Raw genomic sequence first — 12,060 nt, 5'->3', positions numbered from 1 at the left:
ACTATGTTACTAGTTAAAATTATTATAATTTATAGCAAAATTTTTACATACTTGTCAAAACCATGTATATAAGGTTAGTTTTACTAATATTATAGCAATATTAACGATAAAAATAAGAATTCCAACTATAATTATTTTACTATGCAATTATAGTCGTAAATACCAAGCATTTTTCTCTCAGTGCAATATGTATAAGACTCGTCCAAATCGGAAGGGAACATCTCTTATTCTCTGAAGGTCCCCTTGTAAGTATGTGAGACACTGTCAACTTAAGAGTACATAACTTGCAATATGTTAGCAATTTGCGCGTTATTTGTTAGTATATTGGATAGATATTAGATAGTTTCTTGTGCGCAATATGCACGCGTGTGCGCGATAAAATATGTTCACAAACAAAATTCAGGCAAATCACATACAAGATTTACATACTTAACGCGCGCGAATCTTGCACGCAAGAAATGTTATCTGGATATATATATATATATATATATATACAAGGTATTCAACAATTACTTTAACAGATTTTACACTAATTGTCGGACACCATGTGTATATACATATAAATGAGTAGACGATGCAGGCCAATGAGAGCATACGAAGACGGATAATGATGTGTTGCAGTTTTTTTAGTAATTTATTCTTGAGTTAACATAATTGACGTTTTGACCGTTGTATTCGGTCTTTTTCAAAATACACCTATCTAATATAAAAAAAAAAATACATCTAACTAATATAAAAGAAAAGAAAAAGAGAAAAAGAAAACTGATAATAAACATGAACTTGTAATATTATAAATGATCGTTACTCACATTACAAAACGATAGGATTAAGTGTAAAGATCAGTTCTGTTTTTTTCTTGGCAGGCAAGATCGTAGCCAAGTGTCAATTCTATATAAGTAATATTCGATTGATAAAAAAGTAATATTTGATGGTCAATAAATAAAATAACAAATAAGTAATTAAAAAAGTCAAAATTGTTGTCAAAATTGAATATTTAGTGAAAAAAGTTGTTTTTGTGAAAAAAGCTAAAAAGAGATTTGTGAAACTTTACGTAGAGTCGACGTAAAAATTTTTATTTGGCATTTACAAATAGATTTATATTATAATTGCATTCGCAACATCGTTATGAGTTATGATGAATTTCTCTTAGTTCAATTCTTCACGTGTTTTCTGAGATTATTGGAATTCAAGAGTTCCATCATCATATCAAGATGAATAAAGTTAAGTTGATAAAGTTAAGTTTGGTTGATAAAGAGTAATTATGCATTTTAGGTCACACATCACCGATTTCTTTGCGCTTCAGATATGTTGTAGGGCAGGTCATACTGAGTGATTGTGTAGAAAAATTTTGTGGGGGACGGCCTTAGTTAAAAAGATATGGCAATTTGAAGTTTCAGAATTTTAATGCTTTATTCTAGATATTACAAGCTGTTATTACGAACAGTTAAGTTTGTGTATGTCGGGCTGATGTGTTGAGGAATGTAAACAAAGCTACAAGGTCAAGATTCCGTTTCACTTCCTCGCAGTTTGTTAATAGCTTTGTTTCTCAGCGATGAACTGAATATTCAATCACACACTGTTGTCGATTGGTCTAATTTCTGTCGTGAGGTATTTTTCATTATATTTTTATGGTAATAGTGCAGATTAGGGGAGCGACCTCCAATTTCAATAATTTTTATATATGTTGTGAAGGTCATTGTCCCGAATGTGAAGGTTTCAGGCGGGGGTCGTTGTTTGTTAAAAAGTTACAAGGGGAAGAAGTTTCACGAATGAATTCTTATTTTTCGGTCCCACGTACATTTCGTTCGCCTTTGAAGCGCGTAGGCAGGGGGGGCTGCGCCCCCCTGCACCCCCCCAAAACCTAACCTAACCTAACCTCCGAAAGGGGCTTCGCCTCTCCCCGTGCTCCCCTCTTCGAAAATCAAGTACCGACTTTTCACAAGAAGCGAATGTAATCGGAAGTCGTAACCCCCCTCGGAAAAAAATAACGATTTCCAATTACATTTGCTTCTTGTGAAAAGCTTCTTTTAGAGGTTAGGTTAGGTTAGGTTTTGGGGGGAATGCAAGAGGGCGCAACCTCCCTGTCTACACGCTCACAACACGAACGAAAAGAACAAAAATACTAATATTGTTCCGAAACTTTGAACTGCCATATCTGCTAAACCAAGGCTGTGTTCAGTTAAGCAAGATGGAACGAACTAATGGAGGAAATGCAGGAAATACAGGAATTGGAACTAATGAATTCCTGTATTTCCTGCATTTCCTGCATTAGTTCGTTCCATTTTGCTTAACTGAGCACAGGGCTGGGCTGTGTTCAGTTAAGCAAGATGGAACGAACTAATGGAGGAAATGCAGGAAATACAGGAATTCATTAGTTCCAATTCCTGTATTTCCTGCATTTCCTCCATTAGTTCGTTCCATCTTGCTTAACTAAACACAGCCCAAGGCCGTCCCCCACGAAATTTTTTCACATAATTACTCGGTATTACCTGCCCTATAACATATCTGAAGCACATCGAAATCGGAGATGTGTGACCTAAAATGCATATTTATCGTTTTTTCTCTTTTTTTATTTTTTTGAAAAAATTAACAATTTAAATGTTTAACGATTAAAAAAAAACAATTTTAATGCGCTGAGTCACATGTACGTCGGTTTGCTTGTGTGCGTTATCCTCTTTACATGTTATCATAGGCTACTAAGGTCACAGCTTTATGCACAGAACTGCTTGATAAACTAAAGAAATATTCATTTGTGCTCTGCCATACATAAAAACCAAATAAAAATAATTATAGCTTAAAACTTACAATTTTTGAAAACTTTCAAAAAACGTTTTGTAATTCTAAACAAGACTTATTAGTGCTCTAAAAATTTCTGATAAATTTTATTAGAATCTTGAACAAGGTATATAGAAGTTATAAAATTTAAAAATAAAAACGCACATATACAATCATCTAAACTCTAGTAAAAAATCTGAAAAACGCATATGCCTCATTTGGGCCCAATGTATTAAAAACTTTCTGAATTTAATACTCTAATCTAAACTTAAATAATTTACAGATGAACTATTGGATGCTTGTCTTTGCAGTTTTACCTGCTTTAATTTTTGCTGCTGACTCAGAAAGTAAGTCAATTAATTAAAAAGATCGTTTTTTCTTTTTTTCTATTAATATATTCATAATATTAATAATATTTTTTCTCTCATTTTTTGCAGAGAAAATTGTGTGTTATTTTGGTAGCTGGTCTGTTTATCGGCCTCCTGGTGGCAAATTTGATATTTCCTACATTGAGCCGAATCTTTGCACTCATTTAATTTATAGCTTTGTTGGTATCACTACGGAAGGTGATGTTCGAGTTCTGGACTCGTGGCAAGATCTTCCCGATAATTATGGCAAGAACGGTTTCGGCAGATTTAACAAACTTCGCGAACAGAGTCCTGAGACAAAAACACTTATTGCCATCGGTGGATGGAATGAAGGATCTGCTAGATATTCTGAAGTTGTTGCTAATCCGACTATTCGTGCGAAATTTGTCAGAAGCGTTCTTGATTTTGTAAAGAAATATAATTTTGATGGGTTTGATGTAGATTGGGAATATCCTAATCAGCGTGGTGGGAAACCAGAAGATGTACAGAATTACATAAGTTTACTTAAGGAATTAAGAACAGAATTCGATAAACATGGACTTATTCTCAGTGCTGCTGTTGCTGCTGCCGAAACTTCCGCTTCTTTGTCTTACGATATCGCCGCAATATCTAAACACTTACACTTCATCAATGTTATGTCGTATGACTTTCACGGTGCTTGGGAGAAAGAAACGGGTCATAATGCTCCGCTTTATGCGCGCAAGAGCGAAACTGGACATGATCTTAAACTCAATGTCGTAAGTGCTTTTTTCATTTTCTTATGTATCAACACGTATATCATATCGCACTATCAAATAGTATACTAAATATTAAAATAGTCTCTCTCTTTTTCCCTTTCTCTGTCTGTTTGTCTGTTTCTCTCTCTTTTTCTCTTTTAATATTGAACTCACTAAATGCAACAAAAGTAACGAGAATATATATTCAAATATACAATACTATTATAGGACGCGGCTGTACACTACTGGTTGGAAAGTGGTTGTCCACCTGAAAAATTAATCCTTGGTGTACCATTCTATGGCAGGACATTTACTCTCGCCGATAAAAACCAGAATAGTCTTGGAGCTCCTAGCGCTGGACCTGGTGTCGCTGGTCCATACACTCGTGAAGGTGGAATGCTCGGCTACAATGAAATTTGCGAGTTCTTAAAACAGGGTGGATGGACTATTATGCGTCACAAAGAACATCGCGTTCCGTACGCTTATAAAGACAACCAATGGGTCGGCTATGACGATAAAACGTAAACATTTTTTTGTATCAATGGTTACGTTCAACAGAACTTAGCGCTTAGCAAACGCTTTGCAATTGGTACTTGTCATTGGCATATACTTTTATATATCAAATAAATTTACAGGAAGAGGCCTTATTTATATATCAAATAAATTACAGACAATAAGTGCAAAGCGCTTGCTACGCGCTAAGTTCTGCTGAACGCAACTAATGCTTTAATATATCATACTTATTTTTTACATGTTTTTCTTATTTGTATATTTAACTTTGATTTTCATTATTTACCGATAATGTTCAGTAGCAAGAACATGCATGTACGTAAGTATTATATATATATATATAGTTTTTGTACGTTTTTTTTGTATATACATACGCATACATATACAGAGTGTCTTATTTTAAAAGATCTACTCAAATATATTAAAACCACCCTTAAATTGTCAAATGTTTCGGACAAAAGTTTTATGACTTTGAGGGAAACATAAGATGGTGCTATTGATTTGACCTTAGATTGCGTCAAAGTCACTTAACCTTTTTTTAAACAAAATCCCTCAATTTTCATTGCAATTTATATTCTCGTAGTTTACCTCGAGAGCTTTCCAAACCACTAAATAAAATACTTTTTAAGTACTTTTTGAGTTATAAGGCTTGAAAGTTACAGTACTGTCGGCATTAGCATTACCCAAAATGTACAGTAATATTTTAGAATCATTGCAAAAACAAAAGTTTGTAATGTAAAATCAAAATAATTATATATCTTAGTAATAAAATATTATAATGAAATAATTTTTGATAATGTTTTATTGTATATAAAAGAAATGTGATACCATTACGATATAGGCTTGTTATAGGAATTCTAAAAATAAATACATGTATTTTTAAAGAGTTGTAACATATCTATACAAGATATTTTCTGTTTCAAGATGAAACATATGAGAAGATATGTGAAATAAGAGAAATCATTATATAAACAAAAGTTTGCAATAATTTTCTATTTAAAATATATATTATAAAGCTATACATAAATAATATATATTTTTTAAATTGAGGTATGGTATTTAATTATATATATATATATATATATATACAGGGTGTTCCAGACTTGGTGTAACATCTCTCGTAGACAGGTAGAAGGAGTAAAACTGAGTCGATAAGTCCTATATCATTTTGCTAGATTCGCAATATTTACCGAGATTTTAATTAACAAAGATCCGCGAATAAGCGTGCATCGGGCTGTCTTACGCGCGTAGGACAGCCCGGCGCGCTTCGCACAATTACATTTTAATATGTATATGTATAGTATATGCTGTTATATTAGCTCCTCCCATATGTCGCTATGGGTAACACCGTTAGCGCGCAAAGCGCGGGGAGCAGCTTACGCGCGTAAGACAGCCCAATGCATGCTTATTCGCTGATCTTTGTTAATTAAGATCTCGGTAACTATTGCGAATTTAGCAAAATGGTATAGGACATTTTGACTCAGTTTTACTCCGTCTATTTGTTCACGAGAGATGTTACACCAATTCTGGGACACCCTGTATACAAGGTGTCTGATAATGACCGTATAACCGCTCGTAGGCAGGTAGAAAAGATTATTCTGAGTCGAAAAGTCCTGAACCATTTTTTTCTATTACATATGTATAAGGAGTAATTATTGAATAAAGTAAGCCATTTAGCGCCGACCTTTAGCCGAACGCACGTCAGTGAGCCGCGCGCCTGATGTGCGTGAGCGCTCTGCGCGGTTCACTGACGTGCGTTCGGCTAAAGGTCGGCGCTGATTGGCCTGATTTACTCAATAATTACTACTTTATTATAAATAATAGAAAAAACTGGTTAAGGACTTTTTGACTCAGTTTTACTTTTTTTATCTGCCTACGAGAGATTTTTAAGTAATTGTCGGACATCCTGTATACATATACATATATACACACACTATTGTATTTTTGTAAACACAAATACAATACTTTAATCTAAAAAAATATATTTTTATGTATAGATAAAATATAGATAGATAAAGTATAGATAAAATATTAAATTATAAATATATATAATATAAATATATATTTTATTAATAAATATATAAATATATAATATAAATGTATATTTTATATATATATTAATAAATATATGTAAGTCTGGTCAATAAAAGCCGATCGCAGGATGTCGTGCGGAAATAATGTGCGTATATACAGGGTGTCTGACAACGAACTATAAAGCCGACGTGTGTAGGTAGATCGGGTCATTCTGAACAGAAAAGTTATATACGATTTTGCAAAATTCGCATTATTTATTGAGATATGAATTAATAAATGTGAACCAATGAAGGCGCGGAGAGCGATGATCGGACTCTATAGGCGTGCACAATTATCAGATGAAAAGAAAAATGGCTTCTCTCATGTAATGTCTTAGTAACGAGAGGCGGAGTAAACAAACAAGCGCGGAACGACTCAGTTTCTTGCGATCGGGCGCTATTCGGCGGTACGCAGCGAGCAGCGGCGAGCGAGGAGTAGAGTTGATAATTGTGCACGTCTATAGAGTCCGATCATCGCTCCCCGCGCCTTCATTGGTTCACATTTATTAATTCATATCTCAATAAATATTGCGAATTTTGCAAAATGGTATATAACTTTTCTGTTCAGAATAACTCGATCTACCTACACACGTCGGCTTTATAGTTCGTTGTCAGACACCCTGTATATATATATGTATATGCATACATTTATATACAGTCTGACAACGAACTATAAAGCCGACGTGTGTAGGTAGATCGAGTTATTCTGAACAGAAAAGTTATTTATCATTTTGAAAAATTCGCAATAGTTATTAAAATATGAATTAACAAATGTGAGCCAATTAGAGCGCGGGGAGCGATGATCGGACTCTATAAGCGTGCACGATTATCAAATGAAAAGAAAAATGGCTTCTCTCATGTAAAGTCTTAGTAACGAGAAGCGGAGGAAACAAAAAGCGCGGCACGATTCAGTTTCTTGCGATTGGGCGCAATTCGGCGGTATGCAGCGAGCAGCGGCGAGCGAGGAGTAGAGCTGATAATTGTGCACGCCTATAGAGTCCGATCATCACTTCCCGCGCTCTCATTGACTCACATTTATTAATTCATATTTCAATAACTACTGCAAAGTTTGCAAAACGGTAAATAACTTTTCTGTTCAGAATAACTCGATTTACTTACACACGCCGGCTTTATAGTTCGTTGTTAGACACCCTGTATATGCGTTCACGTGTAAATGTTTCACGTGAGTTTTTTGAACTAAAATAAAAATTCTGTAAATCATATAGGATGCTAGGTTTGTGTGCATCACATATATGAAAAAGATCCCGTATACCTCCCTAACTAATTTTTAAAATATTGCGAAAAAAAACTCCGAGTCAAGAGTCGAACCTGTAGTCCAGTCAAATTAGCTTTTTTCACTGCATTAATTGTGACCTGCAAAATTCTGTGCAATTCTTTTAGAAAATGTGTAAAGAAGTATCAGCCTATAAAATGTATCAGCAACGTAAGTCGTTTTCATTGTTTAAGCAATGTTTAAAGTTGCAGAAAACGTGTTTTTTGCTTATAATATTAAAACAAAATTTCGGATTAAAAAAAGTTTCAAATAAAAGTTGTAGATATTAAAAAGATCTATCGATTAAGTGTTGTTGAGTTAAGGTTCGTTAATTTATTAAGTTACAAATCGCAAAAAACTGGTAAAAACACGCTGTTCTTCACTTATTAATTATTTGCGTAAAATTGATCGTATGTCTTTGAAACTGTTGGCTTTTGTAGGTCTTAAGGTACTTAAACAGTGTACAAAATTTCGTAAAAAAGCATTGATTAGTTTTTGCAAAATCTATTTGTTCAATAAAAAAGACGTAATCTTTCAATGGAATTTCCTCACCTTTGGGAGGGTGGACATCAAGCTGCCGGGGCTCATTTTACTCCTATAGAATTGTATTATTCTGGAGAATTAAAAGCTAAGCGATTTAGTAAGTGTAAATTGTCTAAAAATGGCGTAGAAAAGTATCTATCATTTTTGCTCGTAAATAAATGGAATTATATTGACAATTTTGATTGCATAATATTTTCATGTTGATATTAGGAAAGCTGGCATTTTTCACGAATTTTTAAAAAAAAAGTTTGCTCTTGGCCAATCAGGAGCCGAGAAAAAGTTTTTTTTTATAAAACTCACAGCAAGTTTAATTTGCAATATTAAGACTAGAAAAAAATAAATAGTCAAGAAGAATAATCAAAGTAATAGAAGAAAAATTGGCACTTACATTGAATACTATTGATAATGCATTTAAAAACTACTATTAATAATGCATTTAAAAAAATCATAAGTGTAAGCGTTATTACACTCAGGCAACAGCTGAAAGCGCGCGACGGCTTGCGCATGCGCGCAGCGATTCCGGGCCGAGCGGCGAAAGGCTAGCGCGCGAAATTGTTTTCGCGCATTCAAAGTCGATCAATGATTATCTCTGCTTCTACTGGTCAAATTAACATGTTTTTTCCAAAATGAAAATATGATGAACTGGGCGATAATAGAGTCAGTGCAGGATGGAATGCAGAAGTATAATTTAGATGAAAAACGTTTCGACTTTATTTTTAAGTCCTTTTCAATTTCTATAAATAAAGCGTGTATTATAACAATGAAGGAAACAGATTAAGATTTCAGTACATTAAACAGATTAAGATTTCAGTACATACCGTAAAAAACAAAGTGTAATAGTTTAAAGTAGTCAAATTATAAAATTCATTCACAAATGTGTTATCAAAATGTCAAGAAGAAATGGATAGATCAAAATCATTTGAAATGTAACGATTGACTGAGAGGAAAGAAAATTGCTCCCTCTGTATGTGTGTGTGTAGTAATAATCTATTTTACCGAGTAATGGTAAGTAAATTTTGTTTAAGAGATCCGTGTCAAGCATCAAATTCAAACCAGCTTTTTGTTTTTTAATAAGTAACATCTCAGATGTTAAGCGTTTATAGTAATTATTTTCCTTATCTAATATTTTCACTGAAGCTAAATCAAAAGAATGACCTGTTTCTTTGGAATGTGTTGCTAAAACAGATGTCTGTGTTTTGTTTTTTGTGATATAATTATGGTGTTCATTGATCCTGGTCNCCAATTGTCTCTTTGTTTGTCCCACATAACTTGAATCACATTGTTCGCATTGAATGTGATATACCACATTCTTTTGCTGTTTAGTGGCAATGGTATCTTTGTGGGTTTTTATGTATTTAGACAATTGGTTTAGGTTTCTATATGCTGGTTTGAATTTGAAATTATGGTTATTTATGTTGTAAAAGTTAAAATTACTATTAGTGAATGGAACAACGAAGAAAGAGGTTTTCTCAGAATTATCGTCGGAATTTGCTATTGTTTCTATATTCAGTTTTTTAGTAATCAATGTCTTCAAACGTTTATTTATGTAATAAANAATAAAGTTTATGGGATAATTATTGTTTAGTAAAATCTTAATGCATTGTTGTATATTACTTTGATGGTGTTTTTTTCATCTAAATTATACTGTTTTTTACTTCTGCATTCCATCCTGCACTGACTCTATTATCGCCCAGTTCATCATATTTTCATTTTGGAATTACCAATAAGAGTCCGAGGATATCTCATATTTGACTTTGTTTAACACGTTTTTTGTTTTAATATCATAAGCAAAAAACACGTTTTCTGCAACTTTAAACATTGCTTAAACAATGAAAACGACTTACGTTGCTGATACATTTTATAAGCTGATACTTCTTTACACATTTTTAAAAAGAATTGCACAGAATTTTTCAGGTCACAATTAATGCTGAATTTTGGTTTTTTTGAAGCTAATTTGACTGGACTACTGGAATCTTCGGCTTTCCCGGCCATCGCCTTTCCTGTTAAGGTGCCATTACACGACGCATAATTCGACGAGTCTGGCTCGCGATTTGCCGCGCTACGAATCATGTGAATGGGCCGCGCAGCAAGACTCGGCGCGGCGCGTTCTTTCCGCCGAATGTTAGTAAATGTGGCACAAGTAAAAAAAACGCGCCATTGTCGAGGCTTGTCTCGTGAATCCGTTCACACAGGCTCGGATAGGTTCGTAGCTTGTGCGTGTATAGCGAATGTGACACCACCATGGTTCGCACAGCACTACAAGCGGCGCGTCGTGGCGCGAAGTTCGCTAATTAACGCGTCGTGAGAACAGTCAGAGCTTGATAAAGGACAAATCGACGAGCCTGTACGAGCGGCGTGAAGCTTATACAGACTCGTCAAACCACGCGTCGTGTAATGGCACCTTTAGGCTACCGAGGCACTTCAAGTGCCTATTTGTCTATGAACAACATCCTGCGATCGGCTCTTACTGACCAGACTTGCATATATTTATTAGTTTGACACTAAAGAGCTCGAGATAATTCTCTATTAATTCTTATTTTATGATAATAATAAAATTGTATTCTTGTTTATATAAAGCTTTTCCTTCTTTCATATATCTTCATGTGTTTTTTTAAAATGCATTTTGTATAAGAAATAAAACTATTCTTATATGCAATATTATTTAATAATTGCAGTAACATTGCATTATTGCATATTTGTTGCAATCTTCCTAAAAGCGGACATTTGAAGCGGACGTTGCTGCAATTCAAGAACAATGATGCATCAATATTTCACAGTAAAATGGTAATATTGCACTATTGGTGCAATATTACGGTGAAAGATTCCTGCAATATATATGCAATATTTGTGTGCTATATGGCTATAACAAAGTGTTTTTTTTATTAAGTACTTTTTTTAGTACTTTTTGATTTATGAGACTCAAAAATTAACAGATAAAAGTTAAATCAACTTACTATCTTACAGCAATTAAGTTTGAGATTTAAAAAAATAATGACTTTGATTGACTGTGACATGCTTGTGACATCTTTAGACTCAAGTCAAGGTCACCTTGAATTTTGTAAATATATTTTTTATTCTATTTTCATATTCTACTTGTAGCGTTACCCAAAAACAACAGCGTAAACGTAGTAGTTTCTGTTCCTTTTAGAGTACTTTATTTACGTATTTAGTTTCTCTTGCCTTTCAAGTTGCTTATCGTGCTATTAGCATAATAAATATGCTAATAGCACAAAAAATGAACGGGAACAGGAACTATTACGTCCACGCCGTTGTTTCTGGGTAACGCTAAAAGTAGAATATAAAAATAGAATAAAAAATGTATTAACAAAATTCAAGATGACCTCGACCTAAGTCTGAAGATGTCACAAGTATGTCAAAGTCAACCAAAGTCATCGTTTTTTTAGTCTCAAACTTAATTACTTTACGATAGTAAGTTGATTTAACCTTTATCTATTAACTTTCGAGTCTCATAATTAAAAAATTACTTAAAGAAAAACTACTTTGTTATAGTGTTTTAAAAATGTCTTGTGAAATCAGCTACAAGAATATAAATTAAAAAATAATAATTTTCATTTACAAAGTTTTAAATGACTTTGATCTGATCTTGAAAAGATCATTTAAAGTCAAGATTGTATTTTTCTCATGTGCCCCTCTCTAAACTATGCTTTTGTTTGAATAGTTTTTGTCTATGACAAGTTACAGAAGAGATATTAAAATGCAGTATTTACAATGGGACACTCTATATAAGTAAACTACATTATATAAAGTAAGATAAATATAATATAAGTAAAGTAATATAAATA

At 33.4% G+C, this 12,060-nt stretch overlaps 1 protein-coding gene across 3 annotated transcripts in view; it reads left to right on the top strand.

The window, feature by feature from the left end:
• LOC109861172 (chitinase-3-like protein 1) overlaps positions 1 to 12,060 on the top strand; it is a 36,925-nt gene that overhangs the window by 24,279 nt on the left and 586 nt on the right. For all 3 annotated transcript variants that reach the window (XM_020440704.1, XM_020440701.1, XM_020440702.1), the window contains exons 2-4: positions 3,059 to 3,122; positions 3,213 to 3,880; positions 4,088 to 4,380. In XM_020440704.1, the coding sequence (XP_020296293.1) occupies positions 3,059 to 3,122; positions 3,213 to 3,880; positions 4,088 to 4,380 (1,025 nt within the window). The remainder of the gene's footprint in view (positions 1 to 3,058; positions 3,123 to 3,212; positions 3,881 to 4,087; positions 4,381 to 12,060) is intronic.

This window comes from Pseudomyrmex gracilis, unplaced genomic scaffold (genome assembly GCF_002006095.1).
Source record: "Pseudomyrmex gracilis isolate BER0280 unplaced genomic scaffold, ASM200609v1 scaffold_612, whole genome shotgun sequence".
NCBI classification, from domain to species: Eukaryota; Metazoa; Arthropoda; class Insecta; order Hymenoptera; family Formicidae; genus Pseudomyrmex; species Pseudomyrmex gracilis.
The sequence above is the reverse complement of the archived record's forward strand: the minus strand, read 5'-3'. Positions and strand labels throughout refer to the sequence as shown.